Source organism: Gasterosteus aculeatus, chromosome 12, assembly GCF_964276395.1.
Source record: "Gasterosteus aculeatus chromosome 12, fGasAcu3.hap1.1, whole genome shotgun sequence".
Taxonomy (NCBI): domain Eukaryota; kingdom Metazoa; phylum Chordata; class Actinopteri; order Perciformes; family Gasterosteidae; genus Gasterosteus; species Gasterosteus aculeatus.
In genome coordinates this window covers 19,605,355-19,631,793 of record NC_135700.1, presented here as the reverse complement: position 1 = coordinate 19,631,793, position 26,439 = coordinate 19,605,355, and the positions used below count along the sequence as shown (strand labels likewise).

At 46.8% G+C, this 26,439-nt stretch overlaps 2 protein-coding genes across 2 annotated transcripts; both read left to right on the top strand.

Annotated features, from left to right (window-relative positions):
• The first annotated feature begins 78 nt into the window (after positions 1–78).
• Positions 79–8,711, top strand: heatr3 (HEAT repeat containing 3). Its single transcript, XM_040167207.2, has 15 exons — positions 79–360; positions 570–742; positions 1,283–1,370; positions 1,523–1,623; positions 1,726–1,835; positions 3,270–3,410; positions 3,535–3,827; positions 4,890–4,980; positions 5,191–5,345; positions 5,602–5,684; positions 6,015–6,151; positions 6,365–6,453; positions 6,840–6,983; positions 7,055–7,231; positions 7,510–8,711. Exons 1-15 carry the CDS (start codon positions 220–222, stop codon positions 7,621–7,623), a joined length of 2,037 nt encoding a protein of 678 aa, XP_040023141.2. The 5' UTR covers positions 79–219; the 3' UTR covers positions 7,624–8,711.
• Positions 8,712–9,134: 423 nt separating this feature from the next.
• On the top strand, positions 9,135–26,382 carry tent4b (terminal nucleotidyltransferase 4B). The gene is made up of 12 exons (XM_040167166.2): positions 9,135–10,094; positions 18,222–18,345; positions 20,657–20,703; positions 21,273–21,393; positions 21,986–22,093; positions 22,268–22,396; positions 22,602–22,812; positions 22,908–23,034; positions 23,155–23,252; positions 23,426–23,637; positions 23,725–23,886; positions 24,038–26,382. The coding sequence occupies exons 1-12, from the start codon at positions 9,532–9,534 to the stop codon at positions 24,188–24,190; spliced, it is 2,055 nt and encodes a 684-aa protein (XP_040023100.1). The 5' UTR covers positions 9,135–9,531; the 3' UTR covers positions 24,191–26,382.
• Positions 26,383–26,439: the final 57 nt, after the last annotated feature.

Here is a 26,439-nt window from a genome sequence, read left to right as displayed (position 1 = left end):
GAAATCCCTTTAAACGAGCAATATCTTATCGTGGCTTTACGTTCGTGTTGTTGCGTCCCGGTGGTTTTGCGACAGCGTCTCTTCTTTCCGTTACCAACGAGCCCTTTACGGCAGGCAACACTTCCACATGGACTCCAACCAGCCTCGAGCTTTAGCGCGCGTGTGTGTGTGTTGCGTCGTGGTCGCGAGGTCTGTGTCGGAAACAAATAAGTGCTGAAAATGGGTAAAAGTAAAACCACCAGGTTTAAACGTCCCAAGTTCAACGCAGTCGGACTGCCGGCGGAAGCTGTGAAGGAAGCGGACGCCGAGGACGAAGAGCGCGGGGACGATAGCTGCCCTGCCGCGGAGCTGCTGGAGAAAGTACGACCATTATTATTTATAGCTCCACTAAATCTCTGCTGTCGAGTAGTGTCGTATCCCCGCATGGCCGATAGGCATGCACACGCTTTAACGACAAACTAAACATGAAAAGCAGTTTTTTTTAGTTGATTTTTAATCAATTCACTGATCAGAATGTATTTGTTGTTATTTCACTGTAAATACCCGATGTCTCGCGCGTGTCTCCGTAGTTGCAGAGTCCCAGTGCCGACGTGCGGGAGTTCGCCTGCGCCAGCATCTCCCGGGTGGTGCAGCAGAGTCAGACCATCCCGGTGTTCCTCCAGCGGGACGCGATCCGCCGCCTGGGGCCCATGCTGATGGACACCAGCCTGGCGGTCCGGGAGACGGCCGCCGGGGCGCTCAGGTGAGCCGGGGCTGCGGGCTGGAAGGTGTCAATATTTACATGTAAATATTTTGTCATGTCGCCGTGCTACAACAAAAGGAAAGCAAGTGTGTTCATTGATTTTTATCACTCTTTTTTTATCACAGGTTAGAAACGATTCTACACTTATTTCTGTCGTCTGTTGTCTTTAATGTGGTGACCTGATCACCCCCCCCCCCCCCCCCCCCCCCCACGGCTCCCCGGAAAAAAAAGTCATGGGTTAAAAATGCAATGTAAGTCACTTAGGATAAAAGCGTCAGCTAAATGACCTGTAATGTAATTTAGTAACCGTCCTTAAACTAACCCCAAAAAGTCGGCCGTCATCAGCAGTGATGACATTTGCCAACAGTTAGTCGTCCCCTCTTCCCAGACAACACTCACTTTGTCTCCCAGTACGACCGAAACATCCATTCCGACTGATCTCTCGCCACACACAGGATGGCAAAATGAGTCAGACGCCCCCAAGCTCGCGCCTCTCTCTTACACAGTGTGTGTGTGTGTGTGTGTGTGTCTCCCTGACAGGAACCTGAGTGCATGCGGGGGTCAGGAGGTGTGCGAGGACATGGCGAAGCACGACGTCATGACTCCTCTGACAGCGCTACTTCGAGAGGTGAGACACGGCCCCGTCGCCCCGACCTCACGCTTCGGGTTCCCCCTCGTTGCCGCTAAAAATGCCTCCTTGAACCGCGGCGAAACAATGCGTGACGTCGACCGCTTCCTGTTTCGCTCGTCTGCAACGCCGTGTTGTTTCTCCGCCTGCAGAGCTGTGCTGGTTTCGAGAGCGCCGCCGAGGCGATGACGGACAAGAAGAACGCCGTGGAGGACGTGGCCCACGAGGCCGTGAACCTGTTGTGGAATCTGTGGTGAGCCGTTGTCGTTTTCTACGCCTCACGCCCAGCAGAGACGCCTGCGTGTTGTCTTTCTGTACGCGTTGGTCTGACTGTCACTTTGGGATGTCCTTCCAGTGAGAGCAGCACTCAGTCGCTGTCTGTGTTCAACAAAGCGGGTCTCCTGGATTTGGTGGTCCAGTGTCTGGAGAGACACCCAAACAACATTGAACTGGCCACATCAGCCGGTAGGAATAATTCGTTTGCTCTTCTTTTGCAACTGTAAAAGCATGTGTGCGCTTCTTTTTAATGATCCATGAACCTCATTTCCTGTCCGAATGTCGCAACGGGGGACTTCTCCCCCTGCCGGCACTAAAGTGAAGGTACCTTCAAGCACCGTTGGCATCTAGATTCCCGCTGACATCACCGGCTGCCAGTTTCTGACCTCTGAAAGCGCTACAGAGCTGTTCCCTTTATGTGCTGATCCCCTTTGTGTTCGGGGCCTCGTACACAAAAGGAGCCGTGATGACATTTGAATCACAGCTCGTCACAAGGGGGGATTTTCACAATAATGCTCTTACTAGTAGAATTTCAAGATATCTATGACTTTGCTGCTAGTCAAAATGACTTTCCCGACATCATACCGTAGAAATGTATCAAGGGACCTTTTTAGTATTCAATAGCAAAATTGGATGTATGGCCGGTATCTGTAATTCGATTATAATCCTAAACGTTCAGATGGCCCCAATTTGCTGTTTTAAATATCCACTACATAATTCTTCCCGGGAGTGTTATTTGGTATCCAAAAACAAAACATTTGTGAATGAATAGTAATCATTCAATTATTCATTTTTTATATCTTAAAAACTTCACTTTTCCAACTGTGAATACCAGTAATTACATTTTGACACATTTTAGATATTTCAAATTGTATCATGGATATCAGGAATCAGGAAACATTTATTGCCAAAATATATCAAACATACAAGGAATTTGTCTTGGCGGTTGGTACGTGACAGTAGACAGTCTAACAATAGACATGCAATTTTTCATTTTAAATATCTGAAATGGGAGTTTCATATGATGTAATACTCATGTTGATTAGGAATTTGCTGAATGGGTTTATCCAGTATAGCTACTAAATGTTAACATGTGGGGTTGAATTAATACACATTCGCCAATAGTTTGGCACGAATCCTTTGTGACTGGCAGGTGGCAGTAATGTGTCAACATTTTTCATAAAGGGGAAGAATTCAAATGTATTTAAACAATACTGGATTGGATATGCTTTGAAAACATTATTATTATCATTATTTTTATGAGAAAATGAATGCAGAAAGCCAATGCGCTCTAACACACAGGTTATGAATGTTACATGAGAGATCCGTGCGCTGCAGATGTTTATCTCTGTGCTGATAAAACCCCCAAATATGTCAACAAACAACTCCAAGCTACGTTGAGAATATGGCAGCTGAATAACAGTCAGCAGGACGTGAGCCACATTCTGCATAACCGGCTTCTGGCTCCAGGTTAATACACACAAAGCATCGGCACCTGGATTTCCCACAACGGGCAGATTCTTTTTCAAAAATCGTAATATTATTTTTGTGACCGAGGCTTAAAAATCCAGCTATTTTGGTGTCGCGGGTGTTTAGTGAGTCGCCCCTCTCTGTGTCTGGCAGCCCACTGTCTGCACACTGTGACGGAGGACAACCCGGAGCTGCTCTGTAGCCTGAACGCCGCTGTGCTCGGAGTGGTGGAGGGCGTGCTGCTGACGTCTCAGCCCGACATGGCGCACACTCTCCTCAGGACGTTGGCTGCAGGTGCCGTTTGTCTTTTTACTTCTATTTCTGTTTTTAAATCTAAAAGCGTCGCTCAGAAGTGTCCCTCGATAGCCGCACACCAGTTCGAAGGCGCCTGTAACTCCGGCCACGCTGTGTCACTCAGGGACTCTGTGGAACGTGAAGGGCAGCTTACCTGCGGCCCGTCAGGCCCAGACGCTCAACGCCGTGGTGGCCACCTTGTCCAAGTGCCTGGATCTGGACGCAGGAACGCTGATACCTGAACTGAGACAAGCAGAAGAGGTTCGTCACAGAAATGCCCCCACTGGGGCGAACTCTGAGGACCAGGCTGTGGTGGAGATGGACGAGCAGCAGGAGGAGGAGGAGGAGGAAGGACCGAAACGCAAGAGGAATGGAAAGGCTGTGAGGGTTGATAACGACTTCTCTGACCTCCTGCCTGTAAGTGGTGTCTGTAGTTATGTGCTCTTCAAGTCAAGCGCCGTAAGAGAGATCCATCAGAGACATTATGCACCCTGTGTCCCTTTTCAGTCCAAAGCTTCCTTTCACAGTAAAAGTGTTCCTTTATGCATAGAGTGGCATCATTTCCCACTAACTCATTAACATCAAGTACCAATTAAATGGCCGCGAGTGTTGAGACAGTGTCTCAGTTGAGTGTGGAAGACAACAAATAAGAGAACATACATAAATGACCGCTTAAGCCGATTGGAACTGTTTTTCAACATGACTGTTGAGATTTATTTATTTTTATGTAAACATTTTTTGGCCACATAGTCCCATATTATTATATTCAAGAGAAGGCAGTCATCTCGCTCCACAACAGAGAGAAGGAGCGAGGCAGACAGATGCCTTTTCAAGTAAAAACTCTTCATAAGCTGACACAAATTGAAGAGGTTTACCCGCCGCTACAATGTCCATTTCAGGGCGGGATGAGGTGTACGTCAGCATGGCGACAGCGTGACCCAGTCTCGCGCGTTGCAGGAGTGGATGCTCGGGGAAAAGCTGACGTATGAGTCATCCGTTGTAGTGGCGGCCAGACGGAGCGAGCAGACAACCCGTCGGGGTTGGGGGGGGAGGGGTGTGATTGGGGACACGTGGTTCATCTGGGGGTCACGCTCCTAGCTTCCAGCGTGCTGACAGACACCAGACCTGACCTCGGCGAGACAGAGCTGTCCCTCTCATCTCAGTCCCGTCCGGAGCCCCAGGATCTTTTTCCGGGGCGACATTGTAGGTCGCACAATGAGGGTTGACTTGATCGCGGCCTGTGTTGTTTTTCTAGTTAGGTCGGCGAAAAATAAAATAAAAAAACAATAATTAAGGGCAGTGATTGTCTTTCACAGTGCTGCGAAACTAACCCCGGCCCCCGGTTGTCAAAGCGCTGCACATGCCGCAGTCCACATCGTCTCTTTGTGCCGTGCAGCTGAACTGGGATGTGCGATTGCGGCGCTAACAGTCCTCGTTTTGGTACGACGTCGACTCACCCGCCTGCTTGTTTTTGTCCAGAGGGACAAGGAGGAGCTGAAGGAGGCCACGGCCCTGCTGACAGCCCAGCAGATGTCCTTGGAGATCATCGTCAACATGTGCTGCTCCGACGGTGAGTGTTGTGGACACGGACAGCAGCGCTGACCGCAGGCCCTTTTTTTTTCCCCTCATTTGACAAGAGCGAGCGCATCAGGAGGGCCATTATGTCGAGAAATGGACCCTAATGAGTTCATTTGCAGTGCATAGGAATGCCTTTGTCACCCTGCATTGGTGGCATTTGTTCCGGATAAACTTGTCCTGACGTGTTTGTGGCTTTTTAAAGATCCTTCCGACGACGAGTGGGAGGAGGAGTCGAGCAGCGACGAATGCGACGCGGGTCCGGATGGCCTGTGTGAAGGAGTGTGCAATCTCATGTCGCCACTGTGTTTGTCTGCCGAGGTGCACGAGGCCCTCGTCCAGCACAGCGTCCCACAAAAGGCAAATACCGTCCCGCTTCGTCCTTCACACCTGGCGTGGGCCAATCAATGGCTACAGGAAAGCAAGGCGTTGTTTAGACAAGCGGAGGAATTTAATTAACTACGGTCGTGATTATGCGATGATCCTCGGCCGGCTTCTCCCTGAGGCTGAACAGATCGAATTGCTTACCTGAGCAGTGTGCGAGGAACCTGTTATGAAACCCCACTAAATGGTAGAATGATGAAACTTTTTTTTTTCTTCTCTTGCTCGATTCAAGGTCCTCAAAAAGACTGAGTTCCCCAGAAAGGAAGCTATGGACGTGTGCCAACAGATTCCCTCCTGGAGAGGCCTGATAAAAAAGTAATCCCCTCTCTCCTCGTCCTGTCTTTAACTCGTCTGTCAGATAGAAATGTGTGTATCTGAGTCTGTACAGCTCGATTACTTGTTTGAGTGCCGGAATCCAGCAACGTATATTTGTGCCAGGAAATCCTCTCCTGTGTGCCAGTGATCTTTTTACGGTCGGATAAGCCACTTGCACGGTGAGAATGGAGTCAGAGTTGAGAAACGACCGTTTGGTTGTTTCATCTTTCGATGCAGAAGCTAAATGGTCGTCAGGCGATTTACAGATTTGGTTCCAAGGCGGCGGCGACGACGACGTGCAACCAAAGCCTCTTTTCTTCTGTGCTTAAGGGTGCAGCGGGTGCAGTCCCGGGCGCTGACGTGCCTGCACAGCATCCTCTCCGCCATGGACGCCGAGTCTCTGGGAGGAGCGGCGGCCCTGCAGGAAGCAGCTCAGCACCTTTCCACGCTGGTTTTTGGAGCAGCAGGTCTCACGTTTCTCACTTGTAACGGAGCACATTTCAGTTATTACTGAAACACACTTTCAACTCGAGCTAGAGACAACAGAGAGAGCACAAAATATTCCCAGTAGACAAATTGTATTTGTATTCCTGGAGTGATCGGCTGCAGCAGTATAGAGTTGCACCAAAGGCATGTGACACGTCAGTTCAATGAGGTCAATCTGCTTTCTCGTGTTTCAGAGATCCCCAAAGACGAGGAGTTCCTGGAGGCCGTCATAAGCGCCATGCGGTCTTTGTTGCAGATGATTGCCTCCAAAAATATCTCCCAGGTACAGAAAGCTTTGGTATTTCCTTTGAGGGATTTTTTTTAATTATTTGCATTCATGTGTCATTTTTAAGGGTCACTTTGTCAATTTGGTATCGCACCTCAGTAAAGTCAAGATGGAATCAATAGATAAAGGAGAGAAATATAATGAACAACATCTATGCAGCAGATTTTAGTTCCTTGGATGCAACTCGATAGCATCCTTAGCCATAATTGAGACACCCGGACGGACGCTGATGACATCACCAGAAGTGACTTGAGTGGAGCTAAATTAGTGCATGTTTGCTGTGTGAATAAACCCAGAGGCAACATGGAAGCCAGACTTTGTTGTCGCTGCCAGTTGGCACTGAACCCTGTCGACCACGTAACGGTTGCTTTTGTCTTGGTCAGTGTATGACCCCCCAGCAGCTGATGAGTCTGAGCGAAGCTGCCACCCGCTGCGACGTCGTCAGTGTGAGAGTCAACGCCGTCGCCATTTTGGGCATCACTGGCAGCACGTTAGCCAAAGAGAAGGACACGGCTGAGACCCTCCAGGTAGAGTCTTCCTCTCGGGTTCTCCTGTTTGAATATACGTGCTCTCCCTCTAAGAACCTCTGCTCCCACAGATGATTGGAAACGCCTTGCTTCAAGTGGCCACAAAGGACACCAACCTGGTTGTGAACGGAGAAGCCCTGGACGCCCTGTTTGATGTTTTTGCAGATGGAGACGAGGCGGAGACGGCTTCCAAAAACATCCATTTACTACCAGCACTGAAGGCCCTTCAGCCGGTATTCAGAGCAAAGGTACCAGAGAAGTATTTATTTTTTACTGAAACACAGGCTATTGTAGATTTCTCACAATTTGTAAAGGCCTTTTCCGCATGAGTAACCCATCCAGCTGCTGAGCATTTTAGTTGCTGTCTCACATCGCCTACAATGACTTAAGCCATAAACTAACACGCACGTGTCCTTTTACATCGATGTTTTAGTGTCATGTTTTTATCTTTTTAAATTCCCCCTGTGGTACTAGTAAAGGATTGTCTAATCTCATCTTCTAATAATTGATTTTCTTTTTCTACTAGATTCGTAAAGAAGGAAGAGGCAAGTACAACCCCCAGCAGCTGTGTGTGCTCGACAACATCAAAGTCAACCTGAGAAGATTCATTGGCTATCTGGAGAAGGTGGTGAAGAAATAACTATTAGACGTGTGCAATCCGTTGAATCTGTTTGCTTTGGACAGATATTTTACCGGCTCTGAAACCATCAAGTATTTATTTCATGTTGGTAGTATACCATTTGTTTTAATCCGTTTCAATGTTTATATTCTCTAAATAATGATTTAACATGATACTTTCTGATGTAAAAAGATTTGTAGAGAATCAGATATTTAGTTAGTAGTTACTACATGTTGAAGATTCTTTTTATTCTTTTTTTGAAAAATGCTCATTTGGTTGATATGCATCATTTCACCCAAAATGGTTGGAATTTGATGAAGTTCATGTACCTCAGTGACATATTTTACATCACAGGGCCCTTAAAGGAAGGATTGTAGTATCCTCTACGCGTTAAAAGTTTGGGTATTGTATAATAATTCATTCAGTTACGAAATAAACTGGCCTGCTTACAAAGAAACACAATTAAATGGACTGTAAACTCTGCATCCTACTAAGCTGAGAGGGTTTGGCATTCTCACCGTCATGGTCGTGATAACCTTCAAATCTATTAGGATGTATTTGCCTTAATAAATTTGAAAATATTCTTTACCTCTTCTACTCTGAGGGCCCTCTGCTTCCCGTCTCGGCATTCAGTTCTCATTCTACTCATCTGCATGGAGTTGTAACTTTTGCAGTGGTATTTTTGTGACTTTGTCTGCAAGTCACTAGGAAAGCCTTTTTACTGAAAGCATTCTTGTCGTGAATAGATTTGGTTTCGCCAACACCAATAACTAAGATATAATTATATTTTACAACCGTGCCGGTTTGAAATACTTAAACCCGGGATAGTGCCATCTTTTTTATCATGCTATTGCCAGCTACTGCAGTTATTGATGCAGTATGGTAAAGATTTAATAGTGACTTGCACCCACACATGCCATCTAATAAAAATGAAGATCTCAAAATGAGCCGTGTGATAATTCTTATATTTTAAGAACTAGACACAGCTTCACTGGGTTACAACGTTTCAGAGAAATTATACATCTTGCATGTAATTAAGACACATTTCAGGATTAATTTGAGGGAAATCATGTCATCAAACTGTGAATAAAGGCATTTTATGAAATAAATACTGATTTACAACTGTTTCCTTGAGTGTTTGTAACATATATATACATATTTCGATGTAATGCCAAAAGATTTGTCTCTTTGTCTTTGTAAAATGTTTAGACTTTAATAGCGATTGATGCGGATAATTGTTAAAACCCCATCGCAGTTTTGTATTTCCGATTGGTATAGTTTCAAATGCACCCTAATAATAGCAAATGTTGAAAATAGTATTTAACTTTACCCTGAGTCGATAGTACCAAAAAACAGCTTAAAGTAGCATCTCGAAATAAAGTAAAATGGGTTTACGTTGTAATACTTCCAACACCGTGTCAATTACTTTCATGAGAGAATAGTAAATCAGATGTTATGTAAGAAAAAAGCAATTGTGTGTTGCGTAACTACTGTCTCCCCGCCCCTTTTCACTCGCCCGGCGCATGCGCAGTTCTCCCGTACACTTCGCCATTGACGAACCCACGATCAGGGGAAAGGGTCAGAGAGGCACTTCGACAAGCAGCTGCTGCACGTTTCGCCAGTCTTCAACCCCAACTTTGGCTTGAACTACCATTTTAAACACTTGGCTCGGTCTTGTTTTATTTCCTGTGGATAGTTACGGTTGACAGTTGCGTGTCGTCATCATTGAAGAACGATTCTTTTTTATTTTTTTTACCACATTCTCAAAGTAACGGGCGGCGGAGAACCTCAGCTAGCGGCGGCTATCACTAGGCTAGCAGGCTAACGTTAGCTAACGTTAGCTAGCGACCTGGCTAGCTGCACACGAGCTGAGCACTGCTCGGTGGGGAGGAGGGGGGGGGGGCGGCGGCTTGCCTACAGTGTCGTTTGATGGATCCAAGAATCGCCTGGTTTCAACCAGAACAGCGTGGACCCGCGAACAACCTGTGGATGCAAATTTGGGAGACGACTCAAGGGCTCGGCTACCTGCACGTAAATAACAGCTACATCACTGGATCTCAGAACACGTCGAGCCTGAAAGCGATCGTCAACGGGGCGTCGGGTGCACTCCTCGCCGGCAGAAACGTTGCACTTGATACGAACAACACCGGCGGCGACGAAGCCAGGACTCAGACCGTGTCGTACCCGATGGCGAACCGGGAATTAACGGCACAGCGGGACTTTTTACCACTGGAAACCAACTGCAACCACCACAACAACCGAGCCGGCGGCAGGGGCGGTGTCGTCGGAGGGAGGCAGCAGGGCAGCGATGTGCTTTCGAGGTGGCCGGCTGACGGTCACCCCAACAAAAGAAAAAGAGACAACAAGGCCAGCACTTTCGGATTAAATTCTAGCCTCTTGAACGGCAGCGTCCCCGGCTCCAACACGGGAGCCTACGAGGGCTACTCGGGCACACCGTGGAAAGAAAGGACGTACTCGGAAGGAATCGTCGGGTAAGAGAGAGATAACGCTAGCTTAAAGTTCGATGTGTCCCACGCTGGCCTCCCGCAGAGGCGGGACCGTAAAACCAGGAGCGGGCGAGGTGTTATTTGCAGCGATTTTCAAACGCTCGGGGAGTGACTGCGGTGTGTCGCTCTCACCCCACCCAAAAGTTGGATGTGCGGTCAATGAGTTGTGTAAATGAGTCCGTCCTCCAATGACCGCGCACATTTCAAGACGCTATTCCGTTTGTTCACGAGCAGATCTTAGTTTAATATTACCAAAACAGGCTTCGACTAAAACAGGTTGAGCAATTAGTCATTTTGGATCGAAGATTTTAAGGAATGCGCCAAGCCCTACCAACACCTTATGTAGCTTTTCAAACAAATATCCCGGCACGAACAAACCTACAAGCATTTGTTTGTAGTGCTTTCCTTAAGTTTGAACACATTTTCTTATGACAGCATCACATAATGCCTCCGGGTATTACTGTAGAAACTGGCTACTGTTCATAGGGGTTTGCAAACCAGCCGTAGTATTAATGCGCATGTGCACAGTACACTTATTCCTCCCACTACTTTAGGCTAAGTGCATATTAGTTTGAAAATAGAGAGTCAAAAGACAGCATTAAGGAGGTGACTGGGTGCTTCCCCAAACACGTGAGACACTTTTAATGGATTGAGTCATCTCACTGGTTTCCCTCCAGCCTCCTCACGCCCTCAGATCCTCGGCTGGCTCCAATACAGGAGGAAGTTGGAATCTGCCAAAGTTGACAAACAAGCCCATTGTCAGCGGCGAGGGTCAGCACGCGGGTCAGTATGCGTGTTCCCCTCCCCAGGCCCGCAGGGGACTGAAGTGTCCCGGTACACACTCGAGTGTCATTAATGGTGCTGTGTCTGTGCACACTTTAACACACCGGACCGAATGCGCATGTGCGTCTCTTTTGTTTACCCTTTCCCCTGTGATTTGTGGACAATCACCCTGGATGAAGGCCGCTATGAAGCGATGTGGAGTTATGGAAAGTGTGGAGCTCAAAGTGTCGCTGATGGAGCCCGCAGGCACTCCAGGATGTGACAGCGTGTGTGAGTCCGTGAATGTGGAAATTCTGACTTGGCCACAGGCCCCACAGCTCAGCCTTTCCTGCTTACTTGCCTTCCTCATCGGGCATCTGTCCATAGTTGTCGTCCGTTGTGTTTCAAAGGGCATTGTATGCATGCAAGTAGGTACACAATAACCCTTGCAGGGAGTGCACACACGAGCGTCCACAGGGAAGCTTTAACAATGATTGCCAACCAGCATGTCTGACCGACGAGGCTCTAGCAAACAGACTCCTTTGAATTATTCAACATCAATGTACTTGTTTGTATTCGGAATGACTCTAAAATGTAGTTCAGTCCTCAGCCAGGAACAGGAGTTGTGATCATCTGAAATGACAACACTCCATGTAACTGATGACCACTTATCGCACTGGAAGATCAAAGGTCAAAGACATGTTGAATGTCAAATGTCAAAATATGGCAGAATTCACAGCTTTTCTTTTTCTAAGTCTTGCTGCAAACTATTTGCGGTCCCATTCCAAACCTTCAGGAAGAGCAGTTGAGACTTCTGCTTCACTCGGTGGGTGTGAGATTTGAGTCATTACATTACATTTAACAGTAATAGCTCACACGGTAAAATAAACGCACCTCCTAATTTATAACTACGTCACGGACCTCTACTCTCCTTTTAGATATTATGACATGGGAGAATTATTTTGGTGGGTGGGGCTCTGTTTTGAAGACCTTTTAGGTGCAGCGCTCGGGCCCTTCCGCGGTCTCTCTGTCAGACGTGTGTAGACAAGCGGGACCGAGTGTGACGCTCGGTGTTTGGCTGATCCTCATTTATAGTAATATGGAAGCTCTCTGTTTGCACAAGGCCATTCCTTGGTGATTAGCTCTGCTAATACCAGAACCAGCGCCTCAGAGCCTTGATCACACAAACTCCTCACCACACTCTGTTGCTGCACAATGCCGCCGTGATCTGTGGCGTCACCACAAATGTATTTTTGAAATGCACACCGTATTTATGTGGAAGTTTTGTCAGCTCTGCGGTGAAGTCTCCACTCGTAATGGATGTTTTGTTGCTCCGTGGGTGCGTCCTGGGTGTGGGATGTGTAGAAGAGTAACATATACGCCATTCTGCGGTTTTTAGGTGAAGATGGATACTCGTATTTCTTTGTCGTTGTTAGCAGCGTCATCAGTTGTAGCACGTCCTTGCTTTACGTTTAAAAGCATAAATGAGGTTTGATCATTCAGTCGGGTGGAGCGCTTCGGGGACTAGCGGGAATCATGGTTGGATTTAAAAGAGCCGACCCAAAGGCTGAAAATGGGAGTCTTTTGTATTGCGTTCTATTGCGAGCAGTGCGTACACTATATTTGGCAATGGGGGGGGGAGGGACGACGACAGAGGCATGTTCTCATTTGTGATTTATGTCCTCCAGTTTTTGTGGCTCACAGAGGAGCCTCGCAAAGCGGTCTGCGTCGGAAAAGGACCCGTGTTTACATTCTGCACACGGTCTCACGTCTACAAAACAAAGCCGTCCCTCAGGGAAAGCAGCCCAAGCCCCTTGAGTGTCTGTCCAATCCCATTGGGGGTTCTAAGGGAGTGTTTCCACCTCTTCTTCCTGGTGGTGTGGGACGCTTGCTGAGACACTTTATAAGGGCACAGGAAGCCAGCGTGGCCCTAGAGAGCTGCGGCCGAATTGTGTTCTGATCTGGTGGTTGTGGGTTTTCTTTACTGTGGAGGCAAGATTCAGCGCTCATGAGTTCAACTCATTTTTCTAACGGGCATTGCAGTGTAATGAATTAAGAGTAATAGAAAGGTGGATTTACTGGAACTTGGAAATCCCAAATGTTAGTCGTTTGATGGAGCAGTCAAGATGGTTCTTCATTTGGACGTATAAAAAATGTATCTGAAATGAGAAAGTCAGGACATTGTCTACTGTTAAATTATGTGTCTATATCCTTAATATTTGCTACCAGCCAAGTACATAAATATATCTTTTTTTTTTATTTTTAGAGCGTCACTCGAAGGCTAATGGAGAGTGCGGCTAATCGCTCACTGATGAGTAGCCTCATCAGGCTCGTGCCTTTTCGTTTATTACCCCCTGTCTTTGGGAGATTTGTGGTACACAGATAGCACCCCTTTGTGACTGAAGCGCCATTATTAGAACGGTGGTTCCAGCCTCTCCTGGCTCTGACATCTATGCCCCCCCCTCCCCCACCCTCCCGGCCTGTGGAGGGAGAAAGCCTGCATGCCGGCCATTAGGACCTGTAGGTCAAACGGGGTCCCGCCTGAGCAGCACGTGTGGGCAGCTCTCTGTAACTCCCCATGTGTAGGGAGGAATGTCTACCCCCCCCTCTTCCTGTCCAATGGAAAGCCTTCCTGTGCTCCAGACTGATGCTGTCTGCCAGCAACAGAGTGCTTTTTTTCATAACGTGTGTTCAGACTGTGACCGTCTCACCGGGGACAATTTCCTTTTGTTGGCATTTTTCATCCAAACTTCTTTTTGTTGTAGGTTGTTGCTTTATGATCCCCTTTTGCTTTTCTAGTGGCCAAAATGTTACGGCTTTCGTTTTGAAACGCGACCGTGGTGCCATATGCTTCTCCGTCGCAATAGTTGCCGTTCAAGCTCTGATGAAAGCTGCAAACTACTCTGATGTGAAATAGCTTCAATGCAGCAGCTAATCTTTCAAAGAATACAAGAAACAAATCTCAGGCTTTTGGCTCCACTGTTTCACATTGTAAACTGTCTGCACTAGTTCCTACACAGGCACCAGATCAGTTGACTGAATCACACCACTTTAACACTGTAAATTGCACCACGGTTCATTTTATGTTTTCCTTTTTGTACCATACATTTTTCAATGTTTCATCCTGTTATTTCTTTAGATACGAATGCTTCCCCTATCGATTTAGTTTTAAAAACACTGGGACAATCGACAGGTGGCTGACGCTCCACCGGTGCGACATACCAATAGTTTGCTCTGTCGCTGCGTCCGTATGGCCTGACCAAAGGGTAACTGGGTAACTTGAGCCGTTTGGTCCCCGCGGCCAACACTTGGCACCCGTGGATCAGTCCATTGATGAAACATTAATGAACATACCACCTTTCGAGACATCGACACCTCTGTGCCAGTTTAGGGCTGTCTTCAATTTGAAAGCCTGTCGTGTGGGATGCAGTGTATTTCCCCCCCCCCCCCCCCCCTCGTTGACTTGGACACAGCAGTGTCACGCAGCACACGCTGCCCTGTTTCGTTGCAATGGATGGCCGGGGCCAAAATGTACAACCCGAGAAATACGGCCGGGCCGAGATATTGGATCAGTCGTAGAGCTCTGTGTGATGCGACAATAACCCGTCTTCCCTTAATTCTACCCAGTTTGACAGATGGCTCTCGTTCACACGAAGGCATTTCAGCACCACACCCACTGCTCGCTCCCTCCCCTCTGCGTGCTCCTGTTCCACCTTCTGGCTGTTTCTGGCTCTTTACCTTTTCTAGATATTGTGATTTACTTATGCTCATTGGCTGCTTTTGGCTTTCCCACATTTCATCTTGCCGGCTTCTTTTTAGCTGCGTAAAGTCCAGATCATAATTCCAGTGCGTTCACGGGGAGGCCTCGCACGACGAGGGCCTTATCTTATCGAGCTCATTGTGAAGCAATATTTCATGATACAAAAACACAATGTGTAGAGTTGCAGAGGGGGATTCAAATAGCAGCAGGGATGCACTGATCCCACCGTTTCTGTCCTGATCATTGGCAGAAAACGATGAAGCGAAAGAAAGGTGTCTGTGTATTTTTATTCAAATTTGAAAATGGCTCTCACCCATGAGCTCATTGTGTTTTCATGCCAATACTTTGCATACAAACTCACAACGTCGCCTTAAAATGCACATGCTTATTGCAAGGCTGCGACTGCTATGCATAACAAACGTATTTTCTTACACAGTAGAGAATGATTGACAGAACATTGTTTGTCTTTTTCAAGCGGAAAACAGTTGATTGATCCGGAAGCACAGATTTGTTGTTATTCACGTGTTAAAATAAAATACCACACCGCTCGGTGTGTGTCGCCTGCTTGGCGGAGGCTCTTGTTTTGTCCTCCGTCTCAATCCCTTTGCCTCATTTCCCTGCTCTCGTTGTTCCAAGCGCTAAGGAGGTGAGAGCACATACTCTTTTATTCCCCTCTAGATTACATAATATCATAATGAAATAGGCAGGTGGGATTAACAGATAAGCAGGGCTCCGGGAGATGAAACCTGATCCAGCGAGGTGGGGCATCCGATGGGATTTCTGCAATTGCAGAGGAGGAGGCGGCAGCCTGTTTGCTGTGAAATGAAACCTACTGGGGCGGTTGTGGAGAGAAAAATACTTGAATACATTAAAGTTAAATTGAGTTATTTTACCTCCAACCCTACATGTTGAATTGCACTTAAGCTGAGGTTTCATTGTCACTGGTCTTTGGGCTGCGGCGTCTTAATGGTATTGCTACCCGAGCTGCAGAGATCTGTGCTGAAATGGAAACTTCTGTCTTGTATCTGTAATGCACTCTAGCTGTTGTTTTGTTTTACCCTAAAACGAAACCTAATGTGTTTGTGTTGGAGGCTGGCATCTTTCTAATGTGCACAGGGAGAATGTTAACAGAAACTTGCAATAGACTTACACACATGTAACAACAGTGGTTTCCAAACAACTTGTTCTCCGGAATGAAGGGCGGGGCATCAAAGCGGCGGCGGCGGCGGCGTCCCACCGTTGTGTTTGAAAACCGTAGCAAATATGAACTCTGTTTCTAGACGCTTTGAATCTTAAATCTGTGAGATTGAATGATGTCATTAACTTCCTCGAGATTAAACCCCAATTTGTGTGTGTCTTTGTGACATGTGGGAGAAATGGCCGTTTGTATACAACATGCAACACAGCCCTCCGTTTATCCGTGATTTAGTAACGTACATTTACACCGTTGATGAGTCTGTATCCACACAGGCACATTTTAATGCATCCAACTAGTCTGGAAACTAAAGCACTACAGTTATTTCTCAGCTGCATTGTCCTATCATATACTTTTTAACATCCTCACTTATAGTTTGCTAACTATACTGTTTATCTTGCAAGTGTTGATATTTATTATTAGGCAATATGCGGAAGGATTGCGTAGTTCTGACGACCCTTTTGATAACTATGTATGAACTGCTGTGTAGATTTCCTATTAAAGAGAAGCAATTTGCACACACAAGTAGCTTGTTGTGTTTTTAAATTCAATGCTTCTCTCCAGCTCAGTGTGGCTGGAATGGGGGGCTTTGCATATGTGTGTAGATGACAGAATCTGAGCATGTAGAATAAAGTTAAAACATGTATTTTTCTTTCATGGTGTTGGTTCAAAACCCCCAAATTAGGGCTGGGCGGTATGGCCAAAAATCCATATCACGCTATTTAGGAAGATTCTGATGGTGGTATGGTATTGCTTTTTTAAGTAAACACATTCATTTATTGACCCCCCAAATGACAGCTGTTCGCCGCTCGCTGGCCGGCGAGTTATCGTGTTGGCTTGTTGTGGCTGCTGCTGTTGCCACCAGAGGCCCGACAGACTTTGCAATAAATCGTTTTCTGATCTAACGTAACTCAAGTCGGATTTTCCGAAAACCCTCCAAACAGACACGGCTCCTCTCTTGGGCACAAGTTGTGTTGGTGCATCTCTGGTCTCCCCTTGTTCCACCTGTATCGCTCGTTTTCGTAACAGTTACTTCTTGTTGCGAGCTGTACCCAGCATGCAGTTTGGTGGGGTCATTTTTGTAAATGTACAATTATTAGTCTTACAAGCTGGCGTGGGGTTTTACTCTGTTAAAGAGTGTTTGTGGGTTGTTCATTGCCGTTTATAACCATGGCTCAATCTCAACACACGTAAGACAAGCAGCTCCGACCGCTGGACGCTCCTCGATGACGTGTATGAATAAATTCTCCCGCCTGCCGAAGAGCAGTTATGGCGTCAACACCCGAGATTTCCGCACAGAAAACTTGTACCGGAATAGCGTTTGAAGCGGTATACCGGCCAGCCCTGCCCCGAATGCACCAATAACTGTGAAACCCGTGAGCCGTTACTGCTGTCAGGCGGCGGGTTCTTATCGCATTAAACCCAGACACCAGAGGCGTTTGTCCAAACAGCAGTTTGGTCGGCGCCGGTGGCCGCTCGTGTTTTTCTTGTCCAACTTTCTGTGGTGTACGCAGGCTTTACTTTGCTGGCTCGTTTTATTTTTAAAAACCGAAAGCATCACTTTTCCTTTCCTCTGGCAGAGGATGGCTCCTACAATTGGCCTGATTTAGCTCTTTATGGTTGTTTGCACACATGTGCTTGTGTACATGCTTGTTTGTGTTCTTTCTTTCTCGCCTACAGAGTTTGTCCCGTGTGTGTGTGTGTGGACGGAGCTGGTGGGTGGAAAGGTCAGCGCAAGTGGGCAGAGAGACTTGTTCCAAGGACAAAAGCGCTGCCCTTGCCTCGCCTGCCTGTACTGAGATTATTTTTTATTTTATTTTACTGACGTGACACAGCATGGCTTCCTGCCCTACTGTTTCCCCCCCAAAAGGTTTGGGATAGTGGTGAAAACACAGCTGCTTCACTTTTACAGTCTTTATATTTTTAAGGACACTATTTTTGCTTATAATTAACCTGATAGACAACCCGGATCACTATTCCCACCATTCATGGTCATGAATCTACATGTACCTGGGAGAAAAGCTGATGGTGGAAATATGCAAAGAAGTGGCAATGACTCTGGGAAGCCGGGGGAAGGTTGACGTTTTGGCAGCCCCCTTTGCCATATCAACTTTTTAAAATCAATCGCAATAGGGATGCACCAATTTTTCAGTCGAGTTACTGGACTGTGGGGACCGAGATGGTGTTTTTAATTTAAGTGTGAGGCTTGTTGTGTGGGTGTGACTGAGCTCAATGTTTTTCGTGTAAGCCAACATTGCTTTGTAGCAAATCCAACAACAAGTCCAACAAAACTACCCAGTGCATTTTATATCTGTATTAAATGATTTTACCTTGATTACCTTACAATAAAACCAGATTCCAACTCCACCTCACAACTGTGTTCTTTCATCCGCAGGTTACACGAGGAGGTCAAAGACTTCTATAAGTACATCTCCCCGCGGGCGGAGGAGGAGAAGATGAGAGCGGAGGTGGTGGAGAGAATAAAGCGAGTCATCTACGACCTGTGGCCCAGCGCTGAGGTACGCACCTTTCCCCGACGCTCACCAATGAGACTTTCTTCTTTGTGGGGGGGGGCCCTCTTTGTTTGGATCGCAGGCCGTGACGGCCCCGATCTTTGAGTGTGGCGCTGTTAGTCTGGCTGAGAACGGCCCACGGGAGTTGGCTACAAAACCTGGGCTGTAATCTGAAAGCCACTTAGAAAACACCAGTTGTTTCGTTGCCAGGAATACGTTTGTTAAGTAGGAAAAGTGAACATGACGCCTGTTGCGCTGTGAGCGTGCGACATTTTCGCCCACGGTGACCTCCTGTGATTTGCAACGCAGTTGTCATACGAGTCAGCTGCTGTCGTGAAGCATCCCGTTGTTGGGCCGTCCTCTCAGCGCCACCTCAGGCACGCTGATGGAGCCGTGCGCTGCATAGCAGTGTTGCACAGTGTACCGGTACTAGAAAGGTACCGCGGGACCCTTGCGTATTGAATACGGTTTTGGACATTTTTAGCATCGCAGAGCGCACTCACTGTTCCATCCCTGTCAGCCTGGCAGGCGTCACCCACAGCGAGTAGCACTGCTCACCCACATACAGCCCAACACGAGTAGCCTTATCTGGTCACGATACGTCCACTTAGACGTCCTCTTTTATCCAGACGCATTTTTTAGGCAAATGTCCGGGTGCTTTATCTTGTGTTGCACTTGCTTGATGTTTGACTGTGTTTGAAAAATTGTTGACTTGCTAGTTTGTCATAAACAAAGTTAGTTTATCCGCTAGCAAGACATCCCGTTATAGCGATGTTATCAGGCCTGTAACACGCTCGGACATTGATGCTAGTATTTACTGCTCTCGCGTCGGCTTCTTTGTAATGTTCTTGTGAGCTACAGAGCAGCCAACTTTTCACTAAACCTCTGAGTGAGATGTTTTCGGGGGTGTAAGTTACGCTACGTGCAGCGAATAGCGTTACAGATGCGTCGTTTACCGTTAATGCGTGCGTCACACGTAGGGTTGCAAAGGGGCGGAAAGTATCCGGTAAATTTCCGGAAAGTTTCCACGGGAATTTTGGCTCGGGAATTGGAAAAAATAATGTGCCTAAGTTTTTTTGCAAAAGCATATGCAGGGAACGTAAATGTAGTTGAGAACAAGACTATGCACGCCTAGCTTAGCTGGACCCTGAATGCAGCTGGTTGGGAACATTGTCTGCCAGAAACATACACGTAAACCAGTGGAGATTTTAGGCTGGAATTTCTGGTGGGGCAATTTTGTATGACGTTATGTTACCGTCACAAAAATAGAGGTAGCTGATTATTATAAGCAGTAGGCCTATAGACCGGTAAAATATGGTATGGGCTGCATTTTGAGTGCCTGCAGGGCTTCAGCGGCGAGTCAGATGTTGAAGTGGACAGTGAGGAGTACATTGATGAGATCCAGGAAGAAAGCATTTAGACCTGAAAGGATTCAGGGAAAAACACTAAAAAAATAAATACAGTTAAATTACCCCAAAATTTCCAGTTTATTCCCATTAATTCCCGTGGAAAGTTTCCAACTTTGAATATTCCTGGAATTTGTAGGAACAACCCTACGTCATATTGAGCTCAGCTGTTCCCAAATGGAGCGGGAGCACCGCTGTCCCGGGCCGGCCTAGTTCTACTCCCCTTTCCCAGTTCAAGATAAGAGGACCACCTCACCCTCCACCTTGCTGTACGCTCATTCACAAACACGGCCGTGCAATCGGCTTAGCCGTGGACATGTGACCGGGCTGTAAACCCGAGTTCATACCTGCTTGATGTGCGAGGGAGGCGGTTTGAGGCAGTAACGGCAAGGTCGAGGCTTAACTTCTATTTCGGTACACCCGACAATTTGTGCATTGTACGGAGGGTTTAAGAAGTGATATTTTAGCCCCTTTACAGACTATTTTGTAGGCAAACATCATGGAAAGTTACAGCCAACTTCCACATGTGTGGAGGAGTTGCTGGATTCAATGAAGCCACTGCGGTCTTTAATCCCTCACCTTAAATGCATGCATGCGTTAAAAATACCTTTTACCTATTTTAGGTCACTTTTGCACCACGCCTACGCGGTTCGTTTGGGCTTGTCAATAAATCAGCGCTATGTGGAGCTGAGGAATAGTGATGTTTCGGGAAGCTTGGCAAACAGGTTTTTTTAGTGGTGAAGCCTGGCGTGAGAAATTCAGAGGCCAAGTCGACGCAGTGTAGGTGAGAAGATGACGATCATAAAGCCAATCCGGGCAATGTTTTGGCTGTGGTGGTTTTCTTGAACAGATGATTGAACTCACAAAGCAAACATCCCATACATGTGTAACTGTGTTTCTAATCTCTCCAGGTCCAAGTCTTTGGAAGTTTCAGCACTGGTCTTTATCTGCCAACAAGGTGAGCCACTTTTCTTGCTCCTTATCAGAAATACTTTGCTCTGAACATGGATAAAGTTTTACGTCCAGCCAGCAAATCATTATCTGCTTTTGTATTCGTGAATCAAGTGGCTTACTAATTATTAACGCTGGTTATCCCACATGTTTTTTTTTAAGACACACACACACACACAGAACAAATAAATGTCAGACCTAGACAGGATCAGTAGACACTTAAATGAAGCCCAGCTGTTGGTGGATGCGTGCATGTCAAGATGACGACTCAAGTAAATCTGTTTTGCTTCTGTCACTCTGAGAAACCATTCACTTCAACTATTTATCTGTTTACTCGATAAGGCTCGTACAAACGGGACTTTGTGCTTCTATTTGTTTCTCCCAGGGATGAGTCACAATGTTAGGACCAAAGCGTTTTGTCATGCGAGGGAAATCCTAATTTCTACATCACAGTTTCTCTTTTATACATTACCATCCAAAAGTCTAAGAACAAATAAATGGAAGTATTGCGCTGCAGAATTATTGTCCAACCCATTGTCCAGTTGAAGTTGTAATGTAATCTCTCTCCTCCACCAGCGACATTGACTTGGTGGTTTTCGGGAAGTGGGGGACCCTCCCACTGTGGACGCTGGAAGAGGCTCTCCGGAAAAGGAAAATCGCAGATGAGAACTCCATCAAAGTTCTGGACAAAGCCACGGTAAGACCGCAATCAATGACGGGTGATGATTTAAATAACCGACGACAAGCGATGCTGGCAGTCATCCATCAGCATGACGCTGGCCGTTATGTTCAGGTCAAATATCAGATTGAGCCACCCGGTGTTGATGACTCCAAAAACCTGACTCAACTTGTTGACTAACCTGCCTAACGTGTGCATCATGGGGAAAGTGTTTCACTGTAGTTCTTTCCAAATTAAGGTCATATGCATTTATTGACCTGCGGCAACATACAATATTGGTTAAGTGCTCCGAATCTCCTTTTATTTTAGTTATTTTTAGACCGTTCATCTGTTCCTTTTTATTTCAGGACTTAAATAAAGCTTTTTTCCCCCTGTTTGTTTCACCTTTCACTTTTGCTGGGGATTCTAAAAGCAGATTAGCATCTCAAATCTTTGCTCAAGCAGTTTAGCGAAGGATTAGGTCAGAAAACGTGGACTTGTGTTTGATCGAGTGCGCTATTTGTCGTCCGTGTTAAAGCGGGACGTCGGGAGCCACTTGATCCAAGCATTTCAATGTGCTGATTGTCTGATCGCTGCCTCATTATCGGGACTCGTATTCCGTGTGTTCCAGGTTCCCATCATCAAACTGAGAGACTCCATCACTGACGTCAAAGTGGACATCAGCTTCAACGTGAAAAATGGTGTCGAAGCTGCCCGGCTCATCAAGGATTACAAAGAGGTAGAGCTTAAAACTCTTTTTACATTCCCAGACTTCTTCCTCTGCTCCGCCATGCACACCATCACTGATCGAAGAACCTGCACATTTTAGACTTAAAACCTCCTGTTGGTTCTCTAGAGGGCGCCAAAGGCCTCAACGCTCCTCACCACGTCCGTTGTGTGTTTTGTCCCGTAGAAATACCCCGTGCTGCCTTACCTGGTCCTGGTGCTGAAGCAGTTCCTACTGCAGAGGGACCTCAATGAGGTGTTTACCGGCGGGATTGGCTCCTACAGTGTCTTCCTCATGGCTGTCAGCTTCCTGCAGGTCAGACACACGTGGTCATTAACGATCGCTCTTAACGTTGGCGTTCTGATGGGCCTAATTGCTCTTTTGCAGCTCTGTAGTTTTATGGCTGGCCTTCTTAATTGCTGTTTTTTATGACTGTGTTTTCACCAACGGTGATCCCTGAACACTTGCTGACCTCCTTCAGCGGTTAAAAGTAACTCCACTTGCACCGTGTGTTTTCCAGCTTCACTACCGGGAGGACGTGTGCAGCCCCAACATCAACATCGGCGTCCTGCTCATCGAATTCTTCGAGCTCTACGGCCGCCACTTCAACTACCTGAAAACGGGCATCAGGATAAAAGACGGAGGCTGCTACGTTGCCAAAGACGACGTTCAGAGGAACATGGACGGATACAGGCCCTCCATGCTCTACATCGAGGACCCGCTGCAGCCGGGTACGAGCGGCGAACTCAAAAGGGCTGAAGGGAACGACTTGTGTGCGGCGCGTTGTCGGGTTCCGGTTGTTTACCGTCTCCTTTGCCTCCGCCAGATAACGACGTCGGTCGGAGTTCATACGGCGCCATGCAGGTGAAGCAGGCCTTTGACTACGCCTACGTGGTGCTCAGCCACGCCGTGTCACCCATCGCCAAGTACTATCCCAACAACGAGGCGGAGAGGTGAGATCGGGATCAGAGGCCGATGCCGCACGGCATCATGGAGAGCCACTTTATTGTTGAGATTTCTGTACCTGTATATGCATTTAAGTGCCATACCCTTTTGTGTCTATCCCATCGTAGCGTGCTCGGCCGAATAATCCGGGTAACCCAGGAAGTGGACGAGTACAGGGAATGGATCAAGAAGAACTGGGGGAGTCAGAACGACGTGCCACTCAACAGTACGTTAAGTCTTTTGTATGATTTCATTCGTAGAATATTTGAATTCCTATTGAAACTACATTCTGACTCTTGGAAGGGTGAACAGAAGGGTACAGATCTGTGTTTCCTCGTCACTTCCATCTCCCGTCAGTTTGACTTTGCACACAGTTGACTTCCGTGTCTCTTTCCACAGGAAATGACGTCACGCTGTTTGAGTCCCAGCAGCTTGATGAGCGCAACAACAACGTTCCAGACGACGACGACGACGATGACGTAGTAGTTCTACCGTCTGCCCCCCGCAGCAAAACCTCCTCCAATTCCTCCTCTCCGTCGCCCTCATTGCGCTCCTCCTCCTCTCCACTGTCGCCTTCCTCCACAACCACAACCTCCTGCTCCAGCGACGCGGTCAGTCAGCCATGCACACACAGCCGCGTGAAAAACACTGTGGCGACGATCCGATCTGTGACCTTTTTGTTTTGCTGCTTTCCTCAGGACTCTGATGGCACGCCGTGTAAGACGGCTAAGCAGCAGCAGCAGCAGCGGCAGTCCGGCCGGGGCTCCAGCGGCCACAGAGAAAAGTCCACCGTTGCCAATAACAACCGAACACAGAGCCAGGCGAACAGCACTCCGTCTGGAAGCAACAAGGGTGGCAAGGTTAGAACAAGCGTTACTTTTTTATCCCTGAATAACCCATCCACCACGTGTGTAAGATGAAGCGCAAATTGGATGACGCAACAGCGAGGCGGGACATTGTGCGGACTGAATTTTTAAATTTATTTTCTGTCCCGCGTGTCCTCTCGACCAGGCCAGGACGTCTCGTGCCAACCATAAGAGCGGCCACCCGGGGCAGCAGAGCTCCACCCCTAGCACCAAAGCGAGCAACAAGCCGCACCACCCGGGCAACAGCAAGAAGAGGAAAAATGTGCGAGACTCTACACAGGAGGACCTCTGCAGATAGGGGTGACTTTGCCTCCCCCTCTTTCCCCCCACCCTGGTGCCCCCCCGTCTCTCTCTTCCCGTCCTCGTCTGCAACTGATTGACTGTGCTGCCGGGACTCCAGCCTCGGGAGGTTGATAAAAGAGGCTTCTAAGAAAAAACATCCACAGTATCTGTCTCGCTGTCGAAGCTTTTCGGGGTGACAAAGCAACGATTTCTTGCGGGACAAAAAAAAAAGAACAAAAAAAGAATTGTTATAGGAAATTAGGTTTAATTTCTTGAACTTTGAACTGAAATCACAATGGCTCTCACGGAGCTCATTTGCTTCTCAACGGCTTCTTTTACGGAGGGGTGTTCCTTCTTGCAGCCAGCATCTACACAACATGCCTCTTGCGCCTCCTGCTGTTCAGGAATAGACATGGCCGGGATCTGGAATCGACTGCAGCAGCAATACCTGGAAAATAGGATGAGAAATTTTATCCCCCAAAAAAAGAAGAAAAAGACAAAATCGAAAAATGTTGATCTGCAGACAAACATGTACACAGATTTTCTTAAGATGGTAACATACAAATGCAATCAGTAAGAGTGGGACATAACTTATGCATGGGATTTTGTTGTTGTTGTTGGGTGATTCCTTTTTTCTGTTGGTTTAATCTGTTTTGATATGTCTCAACAGGTTATACAAAGATTTGTACAAAAAAAACACATAAGCAAAAAAAAGTTTAAAAAAAAAGATAAGTAAAAAGAAAATGTTTTCATATGACCTTTTTACAAGATATGCCGATCGAAGACATGTAAACGTGCACATCGTGTGCCCTCAGCTTTTCTTGGCCTAAGCCAAGAGCTGGTCCGGGGGTCCCATTGCCAACATAATCATCAGCATCTACTTTTACTTCCGGTTGCTCTCTGTGTGCGCCACAGTGTTAACGTCTAGCCTCCAGCGAGCCCTAATAGACGACTGGATGGAGTCTAATCCCACCCAGCTCAATAGCACAGCCACACCAGTTTAGGGACTTTAGGAGGTTTAAATTAATACGGGGAGGTTGGGGAAGGGGGGGCTTATTGGTTTTATCGAGAAATCCTACACTTGAAAAAGAAATGTGTTAACAATACAACTGTGGGTGATGATCAGTTACTTTGGTAATTTACCCACTGCAAAATAATTTGTATTTGTTAAATGTATTTATTTTTTTATTAATTATGAGCATAATATGGATACATATAAAATTAACATTAGAGCCCATATCTTTGAGTCCTATATTTGAAGCTGCATATATTGCGAGAAGGGTCTGGTGCAAACAGTTATTTTCAGGTACAGTACAATTATCACCTTGTGTTATTTCATTGGGTTGTTTTTTTTTTTGTTTTTTTTCAGTGACCGTTGAGTGACCAAGTTACTTTGAGACCATTTTACAAGTCCTACAGTGCGAAATTGTTTTAATATGTGGCTGGTCTCCTTACCTTAAAAGGGAGCTGAATTTTTTTTTTTATTGTTTTATAAACTCATAGAAACAAACACTTGTTAAATATGTCAACCTCCCCTCTATCGTTGCAGTACAACCACTAACCGCTAGATGGAGTCATTGCTCTCAGTCCGAACCCACAGAGTTTGGGCTTGAATATACTGCATTTGGAAGTTTCATCTCTGCGATGTTTTTGTCATCGATCATTCCGAAATTTGGACTTGATGAGCAGCTACACATAGAAGTAAAAAAAACAACAAAAAACCTTTCGAGTGCTTGCTCGAGAGAGACCCACACCAAAGCACACCACAATCCTCTCTACTACAATACAAAGTAGCCAGCAATAACCACCATCTTTCCTGATCGCTCTTATTTCCCCACATTGAGGCCCGCAGCCACGGACCGACCCGCTGACCTCTGAGCGCCCTCAGTCTTCCGTGCGAGGACGGCGAAAGCACACCTGATGAAGTCCACGCACTAACTGAAGGCCGAGTACACCTGACGCCCCGCTTCTCCCCCCTCTAAGCGTCACAGTTCGCAGGTTGTAAATGCAGTTTGTGACCGCGGGTCTTTGTGGTAGACGGAGGAAGGTAAAAAAAAAAAAACCGTGCCATTTGAATGTCCACTGACCATCTCTGTTAACTGCGGGGGGGCTTCAGACCCTTCGACCCCTCACTGTACCCACCGGAAAAACGTTGTTTATCTGCAGCTGCTACAAGTCATGCAATAAAAAAAAAGCTGTACCATTAAACTGCGGCTGGAGTCGTTCTGGTTGAATGGAAGCTGTGCGTGTGGAAAGTGTTGCAGG

Excerpts from the sequence above, each read along its gene's own strand:
- heatr3 (XM_040167207.2), top strand. The coding sequence starts at position 220 with ATGGGTAAAAGTAAAACCACCAGGTTTAAACGTCCCAAGTTCAACGCA. Across the intron at positions 1,836-3,269 it reads TGAACTGGCCACATCAGCCG|CCCACTGTCTGCACACTGTG; the intron begins GTAGGAATAATT and ends TGTGTCTGGCAG. Across the intron at positions 6,984-7,054 it reads ACACGGCTGAGACCCTCCAG|ATGATTGGAAACGCCTTGCT; the intron begins GTAGAGTCTTCC and ends CTGCTCCCACAG.
- tent4b (XM_040167166.2), top strand. The coding sequence starts at position 9,532 with ATGGATCCAAGAATCGCCTGGTTTCAACCAGAACAGCGTGGACCCGCG. Across the intron at positions 20,704-21,272 it reads GGTCTTTATCTGCCAACAAG|CGACATTGACTTGGTGGTTT; the intron begins GTGAGCCACTTT and ends CTCCTCCACCAG. Across the intron at positions 23,638-23,724 it reads CCTCCTGCTCCAGCGACGCG|GACTCTGATGGCACGCCGTG; the intron begins GTCAGTCAGCCA and ends TGCTTTCCTCAG.